The sequence below is a fragment of the Stigmatopora argus genome, chromosome 13 (genome assembly GCF_051989625.1).
Source record: "Stigmatopora argus isolate UIUO_Sarg chromosome 13, RoL_Sarg_1.0, whole genome shotgun sequence".
NCBI classification, from domain to species: domain Eukaryota; kingdom Metazoa; phylum Chordata; class Actinopteri; order Syngnathiformes; family Syngnathidae; genus Stigmatopora; species Stigmatopora argus.
The window spans coordinates 7,457,715-7,477,728 of NC_135399.1; the positions used below are offsets into that span (position 1 = coordinate 7,457,715).

The 20,014-nt window shown below is 37.7% G+C and overlaps 2 protein-coding genes across 7 annotated transcripts in view; both read right to left on the reverse strand.

Moving 5' to 3' along the window:
• bard1 (BRCA1 associated RING domain 1) overlaps window positions 1–16,512 on the reverse strand; it is a 35,289-nt gene extending 18,777 nt beyond the window's left edge. For 2 of the 6 annotated variants that reach the window (XR_013304660.1, XM_077617583.1), the window contains exons 1-11: window positions 16,321–16,512; window positions 15,914–15,970; window positions 14,689–14,837; window positions 13,251–14,233; window positions 12,315–12,395; window positions 11,444–11,616; window positions 8,423–8,549; window positions 8,208–8,340; window positions 7,136–7,228; window positions 4,868–4,965; window positions 908–972 (exon numbers count right to left, since the gene is read on the reverse strand). Coding sequence is in view for 5 of the 6 variants with exons in the window: in XM_077617583.1 (XP_077473709.1) it covers window positions 925–972; window positions 4,868–4,965; window positions 7,136–7,228; window positions 8,208–8,340; window positions 8,423–8,549; window positions 11,444–11,616; window positions 12,315–12,395; window positions 13,251–14,233; window positions 14,689–14,837; window positions 15,914–15,970; window positions 16,321–16,409 (2,031 nt within the window). In the remaining variant the exon portion in view is untranslated. Of the gene's footprint in view, window positions 1–907; window positions 973–3,756; window positions 4,563–4,867; window positions 4,966–7,135; window positions 7,229–8,207; window positions 8,341–8,422; window positions 8,550–11,443; window positions 11,617–12,314; window positions 12,396–13,250; window positions 14,234–14,688; window positions 14,838–15,913; window positions 15,971–16,320 lie in introns of those variants that run through there. The other 4 variants (XM_077617582.1, XM_077617581.1, XM_077617580.1 and 1 more) reach the window with 3 other exon arrangements.
• A 991-nt stretch (window positions 16,513–17,503) lies between these two features.
• Window positions 17,504–20,014, reverse strand: part of abca12 (ATP-binding cassette, sub-family A (ABC1), member 12) — a 52,646-nt gene continuing 50,135 nt past the window's right edge. The window contains exons 67-71 of the mRNA XM_077616600.1: window positions 19,797–19,900; window positions 19,561–19,653; window positions 19,293–19,395; window positions 18,589–18,726; window positions 17,504–18,192 (exon numbers count right to left, since the gene is read on the reverse strand). Coding sequence (XP_077472726.1) covers window positions 18,109–18,192; window positions 18,589–18,726; window positions 19,293–19,395; window positions 19,561–19,653; window positions 19,797–19,900 — 522 coding nt within the window. The 3' untranslated portion in view covers window positions 17,504–18,108. The remainder of the gene's footprint in view (window positions 18,193–18,588; window positions 18,727–19,292; window positions 19,396–19,560; window positions 19,654–19,796; window positions 19,901–20,014) is intronic.

Consider the following 20,014-nt stretch of genomic DNA (forward strand, 5'->3'; position numbering starts at 1 on the left):
GGTTTGTTTGTTTTTAATCAATGCCATCTTGGTACAGTACTGTCTAAATACCACTTGAGAACTGTTGTTTTTTCTAACGCTACAATGCATGAGCATTAGTATAACTGTCACTCAGATATTCGCAGAGGCTAACCAAGAAAAGAATCCAAAACACTTCACGACTAATAGCATTTGTTCGTGCATATGAATCCTAATCACGAAACTATATCTCATCTCATTTTCTGAACCACTTTATCCTCATTAGGGTCACGGTGGGTGGTGGAGCTTATCCCAGCTGACTCCAGGCCAAAGGCGGGGAACACCCTGAATCGGTGGCCAGCCGATCGCAGAGCACAAGAAGACACAACCATGCACTCTCGCACCCATACCTAGGGGCAATTTAGAGTGTTCAATCAGCCTACCATGCATGTTTTTGGAATGTGGGAGGAAACTGGAGTACCCGGAGAAAACCCACACAGGCCCGAGGAGAACATGCAAACTCCACACGGGTGGACGACACCTGGATTTGAACCCAGGACCCCAGAGCTGTGAGGCCGACACACTAACCACCCTGAAACTATATCTCCAAATTAATTGAGGATGATGAAGAGATAGATCTTCAGCTAGATACAGTGTATTCTATCAGTTCCTTGGCCTTTCTCACCACAGTTAACAAGTCTAATTCAAACTGTGTTTTCTGTTTTTATGCCTAATGCGCCCTTCAAAATGACTTATGTGGGTATCATGATCAATCCTACTCCAACTACACCTTTGTACAATGTTGTATTTCGCGAAATCAGATGGGTTTCAGGTAAGGTTCACATCCCATTATTTTTGACATGAGAATTATTCACCAGCAACTCAAACTTGCTGTCCAGCAAAGCAGTCACATAATGTATGATTTAAATTCTGCAAATTATCTCTTCACCTGAACTTTTTAGAGCCTCATCTTGGGTGCTGATTGATGGTCCACCTAATTGCAGCATCTGGCACCTTATAATTAGAAATGAAAATCAGATAAAGACCAATGACTTATGGGCGGTTGTATCATCAAGGTACAACAGCAATTGGTAGGTTAAATCAGGGGTGCAAAAACTGAGCGATATCCATATCCATTATTAAACAGCTGTGATTTAAAGTCGAGGCGAAAAGACAAGCGGCCATTCATCCCCATCTGGCTTGAGGTATGAAGACACCTTTGGATTATAAATCACAACCATAGCACCTCAACATCTTAAGACAAATAAACAGTTAATTATCTCCCTTATACATATTGAAACCATATACGAATTCAGTGCATGTATATGTGCTGATACACATTGGAATTACAGTACCGAGCGGCAAAAAAAAAAATAACTGCGAGTGCTAGATGAAAAGAAAAAGCTTTAAGAGATGGCTTTCTCCACTGATGCTTTTTACCTATAAAAGGGTAAATGAAGGTTGTTTTTTGGCTTTGTGGAAAAAGCACAAAAGGTTCAAACATTAATAAGCAGCCATTTTACTCCACAGGAAGCTTGTCCAAGTTAGATTGGAACGGAATCAGGCGAAGCCTTGACCGTCATTGGACAGATAATTACAAAGCCATCACAAATGGTGCATTGATTTAATCACAGTACAATCAATGGCCTTTCAATGTCCATTCCGCAACAACGTAATACGTTGGACTGTCGATTTGTAAAGTAATTTTTCTTAACTAAAAGAGTACATTCATTTTTATATCTAAGTAGGCTTTACGACAGTGGAAATGACAATGCTCTAATTTTCCACTAACGTGAGCTAGAGTATTGTCAGGTTCGCCATTTTACATTCGCAATTTCATGCAGAAATAAAGAGGAAAAGACAGACTTTTGGAATTTTCACTTGCAAGGAGAACGACCATTGAGAAACCATCCAAACTCCGTTCTGACCTTACACATTTTCTGTTGTTTGTAATTAAGTTTGAGGGCCCTGAGCAGGTTTAATACTAAAGCAAAGCGTATTCTTAGTAGCAAGCAAATATATAATTATATGAAATAAAATCCTGACTATACCAAAAATCGAGTAGTACACCCCCCCCCCCAAAAAAAATTTCACATTATAATAGTGAATGCATTCACAAAAAAACACAGCAGGGCAGTTTGCATAGCAATGCATCATTCAGAGTCAGCTTTCCAGAACAAAAACAGAAGCACTACACCAACTGGTTCTCAGATGGCCTTACTTGTCGATATAACAGAAAGTATCTTTCAAACAAATGTGTGAGAGGAGTGAAAAGATATCAAGGTTTATCTACATTCAAGGACATCAACTGTGGTTTCATTAGAAGTGTTTGTTTGCCTCTAATCATTTAACCGCCTCCTGCAGCTCAGTGGAGACAAGAGGAGGAATTTTAGCAGCACAGAGCAATCAATAGCATTTAAACCAGTAGCTCTTGAATACAATTTACATGTGATTAGTGTATTCAGAATACACACCTTCCTTGACAAAAAAGGTTGTGTATGTTCCTCATACTTGGTCATAGGAGTTCTATTTTTGTAACATTCAATTAAGATAACAAAACAAACTCACCACTTGCATTTCCAAATGTATGTGTATATATGATGCTATAAAACAGTATATTATATATATATATATATATATATATATATATATATAATATACTGTTTTATAGCATCACATATATATATATATATATATATATATATATATATATATATATATATATATATATATAATACTAAACATGAATAGAGGTAAACTGTATTTTGTTTGCTCTTATTGAGTAAAATTCAACAAAGGATAGAAAGGCCTTTCACAGTACAGTTGAATAATGACTCCAAACCGGTTCAGAAAATGATGAGACACATACTGTTTTATGGCATCTAGACCACAAAAATCACGAACGAATATTCTACGTCATCTTCAAAACATAGACATCGAGTTGGAAGGACAACCCACCCCGTGGAGCGTGGAAAGCAAGCCACCATCTTTTCCACATTCAATATGGCGGGACAATACGGGCGTGGTTACGACTCACTAACTTAGTCATACCTCTACTTACGAATGCCTCTAGGTGCAAAATTCCAGGTTACGAAAGCTTTTTATATGCAAATGAGTGCTTCGAAATAAGAAATATTTTTATATTACGAACCCCCCCCCAAAATACATGCATTCCTATTCCTTATCCATCATTTTATTTTGAAAAAAATTGTCACGATGCATTGATTCTCGCTTTAAAAGCTCACTCGAGCATATACTGAAGTTACAGAAGATCACTCAATGCCAGATATTCAAGTTCAAGTACATTTGATACCGATCACTGCCAAAGGCAGTCTTTTACTGACGACCACAACAAATACATTAACAATTGTTTGATGGTCTTGGAAATTGATGGCGTTCTTTTTTTTTTCAAAAAAAAAATCATAAAGGCACATTAACTCTTGAATGTTTTGTAAATAATTGGGCCTTATTTGAGCATTTTTTTCATCTCAACTAAATGATTGCCATCATTCATGTTGGGGATATTGACAAATCAGTAACCTGAATGTTTAACATGTAAAATAACATTGAAAACTGCTTGCCATAAGTGGCATAACGCGTAATTAAAGGGATCGATGGGAATGAAAAAAAACAGCTCAGTGATATTTTTAGCCAACCAATCTATCTTATGACAAATTAGACATTGAAGGGAAACCTACTGTATGACTCAGATCAATATAGATTTTCATGGAATAAGCCTTTTCAAATCAATGGGAATCTCATTAACTCAGAAAGCGTATAAATATACAGCAACACTCACGCTATCAAACTGTAGTCTTACCTATATGTAAAGCTACTTTTAATGTTTCCATAATCACCATTTACCAAATGATATTAACATAGTGGCTACAAATCATAAAGAAATTAAATGATTTCATGAACAAATAGTGCTACCCAAAAAATTACAACATGAAGTTAATGCTCTTTCATTTTGTTAATTTAACATAAAAACCAACAATTTTTGGACCTATTACACGCAAATTGATATATCCCAAGCATTCCCTTATTCTAACTTTTCTGGTAACGATTGCCAGCTAATTAAAAACATAAACCCACAACTAAGAACATTTGACTATTGAAAAAGCTTCCGTTTTGGAAAAGAGAAAAAAAATCCCTCTAAATATGATTTGCATTTTAATTCATGCACATAATGGCAATGTCACCTCAGAAGTTGTACTACAGAAATACAACCTTTTCATTGAAGTTAGTGTTAAAAAGGACTAGGGCGGTGCAAGGTTTGGTACAGGAAGGAGCTGGAAAGACGCTATGCAGTCAATGATCCAGGTGGAGGGAGCGGACCAAACTTTGCCTTTTCGAACCATGGCGGGCCTGTGAGAACCCTGCTGGTCAAAGATGATATAATGGGTGCAAAGAGCCTGGTCTGATCCTGGCAAAGCGTGGTAGGCGGCCGCACTGACGGTTTGAGTCACATCACTGTCAGGTTTGGGCTGCCGAATCAGGAGTTGACCTCCACTGTCGCGGAGCAGCTTGACCAGCTCATTCTTTTTAGGCGACTTAAAGGAGCCCAACAGGAAGAAGAAACAACCATCGAAGAGTGGGGGGAGCTACGGTTGACACATAATAAAAAAGAAATTATTTTATTTGTCAAACTGTCTTCCCGACAACTTGATTTTTTTTTTCTACTGAGATTTCCAATGCATCGAATTCAAACAATTAGCCCACTGAGATCTTTTTTTTGCTTTTTGTAAAATGAAATGTTCAAATTTAAACAAAATGTTATGATTTAACCATCTGTATAGTCATTTCTACTTTTAATATCAACTAATTTACTGTAAATTCTTTAACATTTTCAATAGAAATATAGATGACTCGTTTTGGTGTCACAAAATAATGCCAGACTCTTATTTACCAAACTGCACTGGTTTATGCGACTCCGCCGGGGGCCTTCTCCTGCTTCGTGCTCAATTTCTGGCATCCGCTTGCCTGCCTGCAAACAAGCCTCCACCCCTAGCATCAATGAAAAATCAAAGCCACCACTAATTACATTGACTGGAAAGAGTTGACGACAAAGCTAATGTTGTTTATTAGTTGGAAGACTTCAAGTACTGGCAAACAGCACTTGCTTGACAAAAAAAATCTGCCCACGGTATGATTCCGTTAGTGATGCAGCCCTAGTTTGAGTTATATTGTGCTTTGGCAGATTTTGAACATTTTCCTTGTCTGCCTCCTGAAAGTGAAATTATAGGAATGTGGCAGTAAACCATCTGATTTCGTTTTAGTCTGCAAGTGGCAATGGATTACCAAAGTGTGAAGAATACATTCGTTCTGATCTGTAATCAAGTGTTAAGTCTGCGATAAGCAGCCAGATGCACTCTGAAATGAGTTGTAACCTGTGTGATATCATGTGCGGTGGAGATTAGTTTTGAAAAGATCTTTAAATCGCTGGATTGGAAATGATCAAAAGGATCTCAATTTTTATAACTTTTGGTGGTTTTACTGATAAAAAAGGCAGTCATCCACAACAGGCTGTCATTATCTCCAATGTATATAGATATTGCACATGTTAGGATTCATTTCAGAAGGTGCATTTGAACGAGAGTTGAGCAGAGAATGCCTTGAGTTAATTGTTCCAGATAACGACACTAATTGTTTCGGTGTCATTAACATTTTAGCTAATTACTGTAACAAAGCCTAAATGTAGAATTGGAAGGCATTTCAAGCAGAATTCTGGTACTTACTTCACCTAACGAAAATAACTTCATTATTGTATAGTTGTTCTTGATTACATTACATCAAATAAAAAGTTATTTGGGTCATTTTTTTAAATATATAGCTGTATAAACAATTTTATAGAGTACCATTTTTGATGCGGAACCTATTTCATATATGGTCTTGATTAAATATACACAAAGGAGAGAGTAGGTGTAGATTCACAAGATAAACTTAGATGTGGAGACCATCAGATAAGATGAATGCATAACAGAAGGAAGATTTAGGATTAAAAAAATGACAAAATAAATAGTTGTCTGAAAAATTCATAAAACCTTAGAAAAACTGAAAAAAAATTACAAGTGATCGGAATATTACCTATATATGTTTTAGGGTAGAGATGTAGCGTAAACTAAGATTGTTCAACATTTGTTTTCTTTGCCTGGACCAATAATTCAGGCCATTATCCAAGTTTTGTACAAGCGATGTAATTGAATTTCATAATCTTTGTTCTAAAACTGAGTGTATCAATTGAGTATTGTTTTGTGTTTTGAGAAAGTTTTAAACTAAAATGCACTTTGAGGTTGTTATGGAATCAAAAGGCATGCCAGGTCTCGGTCAGCATGACAGCAGTAGCGCACCAAGACAGGTGGCAATGACAGCTCAACTGCCTTATGTGAGCAAGGACTCGGGCACATGGACAAAAACAGATAGCATGTCACAGTCACTGTCACAGGGGAGACAAGCTGTGTCGGGTGCTCAGCCTGTGAAAAAGGAAAAAACATTTTTTTCCTCTCTCGGCATATTCCACTACGTAAAGCAACCGCACATTAAAATGAGAATTGTGGCTCAAATGGACTTGCCGGGGGTGAATAACAGAACTCAGGCAGTCACGCAACCCGATATAGACACGCTCAAGTAATTACACTTACTAGATGCAGTATTCCTGGGCGCTGGCATGATGCCGTACAAATCAGCAAAAAATTTTTTTTAACTTTTAGTACAAGGAGGGTGGCTGGCTTGTTACTACCTCCAAAAAGTGAGTAAAAAGATCAGATATGTTAAATTTGTCTAATACTGAAATTGTTTTATCCCTCACAATGTGTTAGTTAAACAATACCTGAAGCTGTCAAAATAACTGATGTTTACACAAGCACAACATCTAAGAATTGTTGTTAAGTGGGTCAGAATTGTTTCCAAGGTCAAAGGAAAATATAGGCAAGATGAAGAGTCAATTTGGTATTCAAGCTGTGCAGCATCTGTTACAACAATCTGCCATTCATGAAAGTTAGAACTCTTACTCTTAGATTTCCAGACAAGCGTACACAAATCACATATTAGGAGATGCAAAAGACCAGAATTCACAAGTTTGTAAAACATGTGTAATTAGAAGAATGTAGTTAAAATTTGATGAGGACTTTCCAAATGGCAATCAAATGGGAAACTACTCAATATTACATTTACTCACAGCTGTACTTGACAATCCAGCAGCCAGCAAGAAGTCCGAGGAGGATGGAGTAAGTGCGCGGGAGGAGTTCTTCTGGCACGATGATATGACTTACTGGGAAATAGCAACATATAATCTTGTTTAAACAACAGAACTGTTTGACATTAATGTAGTAAAACACCAGAATTTTACGCACTATAAAGCGCCCCATAAAGACTTAAATCTTCTCAAGACGACATTACGCCTGATCGCCTTTTGCTACAACTTTAAATGATTATTTTATAGACTCCTTTAAAGAACTGACATCAAACAACATTCCTCAGTTAGAATATATTCCACCAACACCACTGAACACCGATAAAATCATTCTCAAGCTGCACATAGTTTCGAAGTCATGTGTTGACAAAGCTGCGACTGGCCTCAAATGTCCCAAAGCAAAAGATGCATTTAGTATGAATGTAACAGTTCTAAAATATCAAAGAACCTCTAATAGCACCATTAAATACTTATTCTAAATAAACTCATATGATCTTGCATATTTACTTATGTTGATAAATATGTGTTGTCCCTCTCTTAAATAAACTCAAAGAATCACAAACTTTTGTTTTTTAATTAAACAAATTATGAAAGGAGCCATGATAAACAATTTATAACAGTAACAACTCTTTTTTTGTAATTAGATATCTCAAAGCATTTCAAAGATTGCATTTCTTATTTTTCCTCTCCTTTAGTTGGAACAGGTGGTACCAGGACTCCTTTTGCTTTATTTGTAAGCAGTTTTAAAAATGTAGCAATGGGTTTTCATGGACCATACATGTAAAACAAAAGTAATAATATAAGAAAAACAGTACTCCAAACAGCATATTACTAGTTATAATTAATTATGTTCCTAGCCCCAGGACTAAAATCAAGTTTTGATGAGCACAGCCTTCCATGTATCGCAGTGTAAATGTGAGTGAAACTGTGCACTCAGACTGTAATTGGATTGGATTGGATAACTTTATTCATCCCGTATTCGCAAATGAAGAGTTTGTCTAAAAGGAGACAAATATTAAAAATCATTTTTTTTTAGTCTACAAGGTAAAAATCCTACCTGAAGTATTAAAAGATGTCGTTATCTTTGCGTCCAAAAGCTGGGTCAGCTTGACAAACTGATGCTGGCCTGTTTGCGGCAACTTGCTTGACAGGAACAAAACAATTTCATCTTGCTTCACACAACTATCCCCCTACAAGAGGACAGGCAATTTAGAATTAAAACTGCAGACAAAAAATATGTAATTAGAAAGGAAACAAAACAAGTATACATACTAGAGAGAGACTGCCCGGACTGTCCATAGATGTAAGAGGATCTTGGGATTTCCCAGATGTTTCCTGGAAAATGTCGAGCATCTCCCGGCTTACCACATAGTCTGCAGGCCGCTTGCCATGAAGATTACTGTAAAGAACATTTAAAATGTCAATTATAGTTTATATGGAGCATAGGTACAGTACTTAGGTTTGTTAAAGACAGATCACAGTGCCAGGCCTAGTGTTACACTAAATTACCCAAGATTCATTTTTCTTTGGGAGATGTTCCCAATCCTATCACGTGATTAGAAATCCCACTCATGTCAATTTTAGGGTATCAAAATTTAAAAGTTTCTCTGTTTTGGATGCATTCATGACCTCCACCAGTGGGTGAAGCTTAGGGAAGGTGGAAATTATATATACAGTGGTACCTCTACATACGAGCTTAATTCGTTCCGGGACTGAGCTCGTATGTCGATCTTCTTGTAACTCGAACGAACGTTTCCCATTGAAATGAACTAAAAACAAATTAATTCGTTCCAAACCTCTGAAAAAACACCAAAACAGGATATTGGATTGGATTTTTTTTTCATTTCTTCTAATTCGCCATCTATTAACAAAGTAACACATAACTAGTGGTTTAATAGTAATACAATGTGTTTAATTGAATTAAAATTAGACAGATTTCGCGGCGGGTAGAGAGAGGCAGGGGGTGAGGGGGGGACTTTCCACGGCAACACACTCGTAACAGAACAAACAAATTTAAATTAACTTAAATTTGTTTTTGTTTTTTTTACCTTTGTTCTCCGGGTTGTCTCTACCCGGACATTCAGCAGGAGTTTTTAAAAGAGTTGTTTGTTTTTGCCTTCCCTTCAAAATATTTCGAAAATGACGCGCACAAATGTCCTCACAATACGATAACGCGCGACCACTTGCCAGCTTGTCAGGGTGCCTATTTTCTACAAAATCAGAAAACTCTTGCCACTTCGCTGGCATGTCTTTGATATCCTTTGTAGCCAGGCGGCCCCCTCTTCCACCTTCTCCTCACTACCAAGTTCGCGCAACACCTCCAAATGCATGCTCCGCCCATAAGAGATGCGGCAAAAAAGACAGTGCGCTACAATGATAAACAGCCTCTCATGTCTTGGCCACCTGGCTTTCTCGCATCTCGATTTTTCCCGTATCTAGAGATAATTATTTGCTCGAAATTTTCCTCGTATCTCGAGCTGCTCGTATGTAGAGGTACCACTGTACTTGTATTCGGCTGTATTTGTCTCCAAGTGTGTTCAAGGTAACTCAAGAATGAATAAAGGGATTATTGTCAAACTACTAGGATGTTTGCAAAAAGGAAACTTAAATGATGATTAAAAAAAACCTGGGAGTACAGGGCCCAAAGATGTCAGAAAAACAATTTCACCATAACTTTATGATGGATTAGTCTATTTGACTCAGTATTGCTGGGCAGGTGATCAGAAGTAAACGGGTCAAAGTTCACAAAGGTTAGAAAAATGCTACTTTGAATTTGGCGGCTGAGCCTTTGATCTGCTCAGTTGTCTTTAGTTTAATTTCAATTTCTAAGGGGTCACGTGCAAAAATATGTGACCGGGACAACCCTATTTATACCAAAGACTTATATTTAATATAAAAGTATTGATAAAGGCAATTGTCACATTAAAATAATAAAGTGAAATATACAAACATTAAAGTAAAAGGACCAAGCCCAGCTGGTTGTCTCTGGAAAAATTGGACGTCAGCAAAGACAAACACCTCGGGGACAATTAATAGGTCTACTGGTCTATAAAATGTTTCATTTGTATTCTTACCTCTCACAACATTAGCAAATACACAAACAAACACTGAGTTTGCCTGACACAATTTTACGCACACACAAACCGATTTATGCTGCTGCTCAGGAGAAGTGGGGGGAAAAAAGAGTGGGGATGGCAGTCACGAACAATCTTTCACAAGCTATTGCTCCAAAATAGAAGAGTGAGGAAGCCATAAGTGGTTCTACAGCAGCACTTGTCAAAGTCATGGGAAGAAATAGTTGCAATGGCACTAGATAGATCACAAAAACCCAGAAAAGCCCATTTCTTTGATTTTGTCCATGAAAGAGACATTGAAAGGAATGAAAATCTGTGCAAAAAAGATTAATGGATATTTCAGACAGCAAAACTGAAAGCATTAAAGGCCAGAGTAATATATTTTGGAAAATTTGCTTATGATTAACTTATTGGCTGCAACTGACGGTGGCAGAAGTGGTAAATCACTATCACTAGTAGGTGTCTAATCCAATTGGAATGGGAGGGCAGCGAGTGAACATTCGCTTTAATCATTCATTCGCTGCCAGCCCTCCCCCTTCAAATGGATTGTCCGTCTATTGTCGCCAATGCAGGCAGGGGAGTTAAACATGAATACAATTTCATCCTTTAACATGACATGACATAACCACAGAGAACATCTGTGGTTATATATTTACAAAAGCTGCATGCCAAGCCTTCATTTAGATTCCATAGGCAGATGTCCTAAATGGCTTTTACTGATTGTACGTATGAACAGAATCAGAAAATGGTAAGCTCACAGACTGCATATTTACCTTGCACCAAAATGGATTCATTTGGTGCATTTTCCCTTAAATACAGAACACTAGCAGAAAGAATATAGAAGGAATCGAGTCCTATCAACGTGATGAGACAGTGAATTGGCAGAGAGACGACAGCGCATGATGGGTGCAGATTGATCGTACAGATTGATCGTTCAGATGGCTTAGGAAAGAAAACAGTGATGGTCATCCTCCAGCCCTCTGTATTCTAACTATTCCTTTGTCAATTTGTAATTTGTGGCCACAACAGACTCCATTGCACCTGGCTTTTTCAAGGACCTCTTTGCCATAAGGCCTTGTATTTATCGAGAATAGGCAATTCATTTATTTTCCAGGCTAAAAATTGCTTGCCAGTGACTCGCGCTTACAACGTAACGTCTTTATCCTGAACCGTAAAAGCAAAAGCATGCCAGTATAAAAGAAACAAAAACACAACTTACAGCACACTCTGTGAGGCTCCAGACTGTAGCAGCAATTTGACGATGTCTATGTGCCCATTTCGCACAGCATCATGAAGTGGAGAGTAGTTTTCATAGCCGGGAGTGTTTAACAGGGCCCCCCTTGATAATAGTGCCTCCACTACCATCAGATGACCCAGGTTGCAAGCCTCATGCTGAAAATGGAAGAAAAATAAAATTGACCCTTCTGAATCAACATCATCAAGGAGGTGGCTATCTAAAACATCAGCATCAAAGTGGCAAAATTAAAATTCTTCAAGAGGACCATCTGAAGATGCAACTGCGGTCTGAAGGGCTTCTATAATAGTGGCAAAGATAGAATTTCTACAGCTCAAAAAGCCCCGGTGGATTGCGACTCTTTCAGTTACAGCCAAAGTAGACAGCTGTAGAACAGCCTTCCTTCAAGCAAATGAGCTCAAAGTGGGATGTTAAACAGAAACTGGGGAGGAAGTTGAATCTAGGCCATTGTTGAGCTACACTCAAGGTTTTGCCTGGAGTCACCAGACAAAATGCAAATTCAGACATTCCAATCAATACTTTCTTACAGCAATTGGGAGACAATATAACGCATGGGTGGGCAAACGGCTCTTCAAGGGCCAGTGTGGGTACAGGTTTTTGTTCCAACCGATCCAGCATAGACAGCATAACCAATGAGGTTTCTGCAGAAACAAGAAGACTGCAATTCATGATTACATTTGTAGGACACCAAATTGGTGAAAAGCTGTACCCTTGATGGGTTGGAACGTAAATCTGCACCCACCCTTTGTGGAATAGTGTGCCACCCCCTGAAATAAAGACTGCCACACCTGATTAATAAATTATGATTGGATAGAGATGGGATGTATGCATTTACCAAAGGTGTCCATCCTGCATTATCCTTCAAGTTTGGGTCAGCTCCCTGGTCCAGTAGTTCATTGACCTTCTCAACATCCCCCTGTAGAAACCAATAACAATGGATAAACAAAACATGGCCAGGTAGTCTAGAGACCAAAAATAAAGAGCACTGTAGTGCTAATCAGAAAGCAAGTTTTGTGAAAAACAGACCAAAAATAGAGAATCGCATTTGATTTCCACCAGCACAGATACGAGGAATAGTCAAGTGAAACATCTGACAGTATGCCCGCCATTGAACAAGTTACCTAAGATCTACAAAACTCAAGATAGCAAGGCAAGGAACATATTCAAAAGCAATTTTCTTTGCTTTGTTGGAAATCGTGTATTTTGTGCTTTAGTGGCATATATGATAACCAGATACAGCATTTGCAAAAGCCTACTAACCAACAAAACCCTGTCCCTTTAAGTTAACAGAATTTAGAAAAAAATGTTTGGAAACTTATCAACTTATTTCAACCTAAATCTGTCTTCCATTTTATTTTTATTTGGAAGAATGATTATTAAGGAATCTCTGCATCACCTGAAATGTTTGAAAATGAGAAAGTAAGAAAAGATACGTCAATTGGAACTACATGATGAGGTAGCTAGAGATTGGAACCCTGAAGCATAAATCACACATGCAGCACCAGATGCTTCTAAATTAAAAAAAGAGTAGATCACATTTCACCCAAGGAAGAATAGATGACCAGTTTACTCTGTGACCAGTAAGACTGCATTGACTTATCCTGAATTTATTTTTAAACCTTTATTCACCAAAAAACTACATTAAGTATATTTTCATTTACAAAGTACACCTTGCTATAAAATGAAAATAGTAATAAGAGCAGCAATTAATTTCTTAGCTCAATTAAGCATCTGTATTTTCACTAAATATTAATACTATCAGAAAGCCTACCTTTATAGCAGCTAAATGTAGCAGGGTCTCTCCTTTGTGGTTTTTCTTCAGGACTGCTGGGCTCCCTGAGTTACAGCGTCTCAATAAAGAGGGAGCTTTTCTACCCACAATATTTGCACCTGGGGGACTTTCACCTCCATCTCTTTGGGGTGTTCTTTTACTATTAGTATTGGAAAAAGACTGAATATTGATATCAGTAGGAGATGCTTGACCAAGTGATTTTCGACAGGTGCCCAATGATACTATTTTCCTTTTGGGTGTGGTCTCCAGGGTGTTAACTGCATCCTCCAATCTTGAACGTTTCGAGGAACGCTGTGGAGATGTTAGGTTGGCCTGTTTTATGTCCGACATTATTGGGATGGAGTCAGAACCCAGTAGTGCGTTCTTAACACTGTCTGATTCATTCTGACAAAGCAAGGTTGGGTTGGTATGTGCAGCGCTACTCCGTTCTGCAAGACTGTCTTTCAAGTTTGCATCGCCAGGGACAAGGTTGGGATCATTGTCACATTTTTCAGCAGGGCTCAGGAAGGAAACCTTTTTATTTGACCTCCTCTCAACTGATTTCACTATGGAACTTTCATCCTCTGTCATCATCCATTGCTTGTTTATAACAGCAAGTGTCTTTTTTACTGTCAGTTTCGGTCGTTTCTTCGTGGCTCTTCGCACCGTTTTCTTTTTTCTACCAGTGTTTCTTTCATTTGTCCTCTTTTCCCTATTATTCCTTTTGGTGGCTGTTGGAGAAGAGGAGCAAGAGTCCTGAGAAGACGAGGCGAAATTGAAAACTGTCATGTCACTGACTTTAGCCATTGAAGCACTAGGCTGTGCTTCAGCTGTTTTTTTCTTGCTCTCAGGTATTAAGACTTTTGGAGCTTTTTCCACAATGCAGCGAACTTTGCGGCTCCGAGGGCTGAACCAAATCTTGAAGTTCTTCTTGTGTTTTAAGATGGTGTTCTCATTTTCTGGCGGCATTCCTTCAAGGGAGTCTAGATAATGAGAAAAATATATATATTCAACTCAAAGAACAATCTTAGAAATATTCTTTATTCAAATCTATTAACCAGTACTTCAAAATGTTTTAATCAAATCTAAGAACCTTCAACTTCTGTTTACAAGAGTTTCATATGGTCAGAAGCTCCTTAATTCCAAACCAGACTTGCAGCACAAAACTGGCATAAACATAGCTTTGCAATTTCTCAGTAAAATAATCCCACTATAAGCTTTGTTTGTATACCCACCACATGGTCTGTGCACAAACGCGGTCATGATTAATTACATTCCATAATTATAGTCATTAGAGGGATGCTGCAGGAAAATAAAGATAAAACTGTCCACACACAGTGCCATAATGTAAATATTTGAGTCTGCCACCATGGCAATGGAAGGAAAGAAAATAAAAACATATTTGAGAGGAGGCATTTTATAGCCAAGCAACATATACCTGATTGTTCACCGGGGTTTAATGTCGAATCCAAGGCACAGAAGTGGGTTACGATACTGCTGAGCTGCCTGTTGATTTGAATGTCTTTTACCCAGGAAGGGCTCTGACAAATGACACAACCATCTCCTGCCTTTGGGCCAGCACACGACCTATAAAGAAAATATGCCTTAACTGCCAAGGACGGTCCTAGACGTCTATTTCTCATTGACTGATGAAAATGATCGTTGAAAAAAATAAATCAAATACACACAATACGTTATTGTTAAGTTTTTATAGGGCACTCATTTAATTCATTGGTAGCCAGTGACAGAACTAGAGATCCATTCCATTTTGACTTGAACATCAAAGAATTTATTCGAGGTAAGTTTTATATTTGAGGCAGTGGCAGACCGTCAGGGCCTTCAAGGCCTTCTCTGCTGGCCTAAGAAATATCTGAATCATATATTATATTTTGTCCATCAATACTTATAAATAAATAATTCCAAATTGTCTGTTAGCTACCTTTCATTGCTTTTCCCCCTGGTTGCACTGCTTCCAGATGTGTGTTTTCATATTGAAGCATTTAAACAATCACATTTCAGCCATTATTTGTTGCCAGGGTCAGAAATCTGCCTCAAGGCCTTCACAATCAGTTCTGCAGGCTTTGCTGCATTAAACAAGCGTTGATAAGACTGTTGCTTTAACCAATCAGATTTCGAGTTGGCAACACCACAATGCCTTTTCGCACGCCTAGGGATACGTCATTGCCTTCTCGCAGGCGTAAGGATACGTCATCGCTTTCACCAACTACGATTGGCTAGTGATTAGCCAGAGCTACCAAACTGTATCTGGAGCGAGCTGCACAAGCAAATATATTGTTGTGTTGATTTAAAGCCAAAGCTACGAGAAAATGCACAGACCGCTACTGATTTGAGGTATATGCACTCCACATCTATTAGAATCAAAGCTAATATTTGCACATTGCAAAAATATTTTAAAAGCATTTGCATTTTACTACGTGCATGAGTAGTGTGTATTACTGCTGGTTAACTTGCATTTCTCTTTTAATGTGGTGTGCAACTATTTCCTGTGTGCTGTATGTTGTTGAGTGCTTTCAATTCCAAAACGTTTGCCGATATAAATAAATCAGCATGCACACATGAATACCAAACACTGTAAAGCTGTTGAAACATAATTTGCAGTTAAATGTGCTCTTTTGCAAGGCTCAGAGTAATGGACACTTTACCTGCATAGCATGTGTTCACATGTTCCGAGGCAAACAGGATCCTTCATTAACCGAGAACTGAAAAGAAAACAGAAGCGATCGACCATTATAAACAAAGCACTTTATAAACTCTTTATAAACTCTTTTCCCACTTTTTCCTATTAAACGTCACTAAGGTAACAGAAAAGTGTCACCTTAACAAAACAAGACGTCATAAGATTACTCGAAGCCTTGCAGGGAGAGATGTTTTGTTTTGCTTGCAAACTATGATGAGATATGGTCCAAAACCTATGTAGATGGCTTTCTTGAGCATTTAAAACAGTGATTTGTCATGTTTTTCACTATTCCATGCCAAAATGTACTCGTTCATAAAGAAAAGCACAAGTAGTGAGCGGATATACAAGACGAGAAGGCCGTCATTAACTTACCATTTTGAACACAGAAGCAGTCGTCGAAAGTTTGCACCAGCTTCTTTCATGTGTTTCCAGTCGTTTGTTGGCCCATCACATGAATCCATTATTGATCAAATCGCCCCTTCCAAGTTTATTCCGTTTTAAAAATTTGCGGGAATGTTAATTCATTTCCTGATTATGCCCACCACGCGTCGATGTGATGTTCCCTCAACGTAATTTCCTGTAAACTTCCAATAGCTATCCCCCGCATATTCGCGATTCACTACCTACAGCAAGGGTGTCAGACTCGGGTTGGTTCGCGGGCCGCTTTAACATCAACTTGATTTCACGTGGGCCGGACCATTTTAGATATAATATTTAGATTTTTATTTTATAAATGGATTAAAAGAACTGGATTAAAATCCCTGAATATTCAGTTTTTTAGAGATCTAAAACAATGTTTATTTGAGCTTTTTTAATATTTTTTTTTTGATTTTACAAAATGATTTTTGAACTAAAAACACAGAAAAAAATGATTAAAAAATTACAATTATTGATTTAAAAGGGTGAAAATCAGGAAATGTAATATATATCTATACTCTTCATTTTAATTTGATCCTAAAACAGAAAGGCGACACTCATGATTTACTTTCCCAGGCCACACAAATTGATGTGGTGGGCCAGATTTGGTCCCCAGACCGCCACTTTGACACCTGTGACTTACAGGTTCATTCATTCATTTATCCTCACAACAATATCACAGTTAGCTATGGGCACCAAGCGGGGGCATCCTGAATCGGTGCCCAGCCAATCGCAGGGCAAAAAGAGAAGCCTGCATGTTTATTTGGGATGTGGGAGGAAATCGGAAGTACCCGGAGAAAACCCACGAAAGCCCGGAGAGACACCGACACCTACATGCTTACTCAGAAACCAGCTAATTTCTATTAGAATATTTTGTAGTATAGTATGCCATTGAAATTTCTGCTTAAGAGAGGAATCTAAGCATTTCCAACACATCTTTTGAAATTAATGTATTGTTTATGTCCTTATATAATGCAACCAAAAATATAGCCTAGAAAGAGGCAGTACATTTTTGTATACTACATTTATTCATTTGTTCTTTATTGCTAAATGAATAATGTTCTCAATGGAACTGATCAAATTGGACTACCATTGGGACAAGCTCACTAAGGAAATGAAATAAACCCACATCCACCACTGCATTGTATTGTTTATTAAGATTTTTCAGCAATATGGTGAGGCAAAGTACCTTAATACTAACAAAAGAAATCCAGTTATAGTACAACCTATGCTGAAAAGTTGTAATCAGCCATATAAACTATATATTAATCTATATTTTCAAGGCCATGATATATGACCTAAAAGTGCAGAAGAGGATATATTAGTCATTCTTTTTAAAAAAGGACATACATAAAGGACTAATGAGTTGGAATATTAAAAAAACGCATATTAAAAATTGTTGTGTTGCTATATTTGTGATGTTGAATATATTGCAGCGAAGAGGTAAAATTCAGTAAAAACAATGGACAAGCATTGTGAAAAATTGTACTCTTCTTACAAATCCAGATTACTAAATCCAGTAAAAAAAAATAGGTAAACACCATCAATAAATATTCATCTGTGCATCCATGTGAATGATTTGAATAAAAGAGTAAGAATAACATTTGATTGACCTTAAAGAAATAGTCTTGACATTGATTATCAAAGGAGTTATACACAATTTTAAAACATGGTAGATTTACAGTCTAATATTACATTCTCGTGAACTATATGAATGACAGATACATGAATATTCTCATTTATCTATGTTGTTATGTCACGTATGGAGTTCAGGTCATCATCCTCTCCTTTGCTGTGAATATTCCCCAGGGCGAAGTTGATAAATACCTGTTGAGGTAGACCAATCATATTATCATCATTGTAATGTTCTTTCCTCCCTCTTGAAATACGCTAATGTTTTTCTTGTATTGAGAATTCAATCCCTCTTGTTTCTTCACAAGTGGTATCTTCCAATCCAACAACTCCAGAAGAGCAGAAAATCAACACTGTGTGCATGAATTCTCCCCTCAACTCATATTCCATTTATTTTCCCTCAGGCATGCCCTGCAACGTACCAGCTTTCCTCTGCCTCAATTTTATATTCCTTACTCTGTCTTTGACTCCCACTCAAGCTTTCTTGACTGTCCCACTTTACCCTGCTAACACTTTTCTGTCACTTGCTGGCATCTACTCTATGCACATCTACATGATGGTTCGTATTCCCAGTTGATGCTTCATTCTTACCTCATCCAAGGTGGTCTGGCTCACAGAGAAATGTTTGATCATTAGAGAGACCTTGTTGCACTCCAAATGTTGGAAAATGTCAGCTACCCCTCCATGGGCATAACGAACATGGTACTCTGTCTTAGAAGAGTGTTGTTCCTGAAAATAAACATGAACATGAATTGTTCTATGAATGTCAACGTTTATAAATGATTTGTATTAGACCAATTGTAGCATAGGTATCTGCTCCCATAAGTAGTTCATTATTTAGTATTGTTTTGAGATAAAATATTACATTTTGAAACATTGTATTTTAAATCTGTGCCCTTTTTGAGGCTGAGCAGATCATAAAATAGAAACAAAGAAAGAATCTTTTTTTTACCATAATCTATGATTTTCTACTTTACCTAGACTTGTGGAAAGATACGGCATCTTAAAGTCTCCAAAAATTTCACATATACATGTTTTCTTTACAAACTTGCTTCTATGATTTATGATGAAAAATCACATCTCAATTTTACTTGAAACAGCAATTTAACCTGAACGAGGTAATATTCATCCCATCTCCATTTACATGAAAACCTTTTTTGATTTTACTCAAATTCTCAAAGCCACCATTAGGCACAGTTAAAACGAGAGCATGAGAAAAATTATCAAGCAACAAGCTGTGCACAAAGGCTTAAAATAACATGAAAAGAATACGCATAAAATACTGTAATGATTACCTTCAAGTAAGTGCTGGGAAATCGTTTTTGCATGAAGGCAGTGATTGCTTCCTCACTAGCAGACTCGGCCAAGTGCATTTTCACGGTGAAACCACTGCCAAACCTGTATATAATGACACGAGATGGACCGAGTGTTATAATTTTTGAGTGATGGTAGCAAGGTAATGGTATGAGGTTTGTTTAATGGGATGATAAAGTAGCTACAGCAGTTCGAGAGCAGAACCGAATTGACTATTGAGGGTGTGAAAGCCAATCAGAGGTCACTAACCTGTTCTTAATGTGCTGCAAAGAGCCCAGGCAGCGGAACTGACCTTTCACCATAATGGCAAGACGGGTACACAATGCCTCACACTCCTCCATGCTGAGATACAGACAAAAATGGGGAAGTTGACAGGTCAGGTTTTAACTCAAAAAGGATAACGGAGGGTTGAAGCGCTCATCTTAAAAATCTATCTATCTTGAATATTTTACACCGCTCATGAAGAAACAAGGCCGTTTTCTAACCTGTGAGAAGTGAGGACGACCGCAGTCTTTCCTTTCACCTCTTCAGAGATGATTTTCCACAAGTGTCGTTTAGTCCGAGGGTCCATCCCAGAACTTGGCTCATCCTGACATTTCAGAGGAGGAAAGTGTTTTCAAGTCATGGTTCACACACAAAAAAAGAGAATAGAAAAGTAGGAAGCATCGGGAGAACATGAAATAGAAAATTCTCTGAGTCAGTG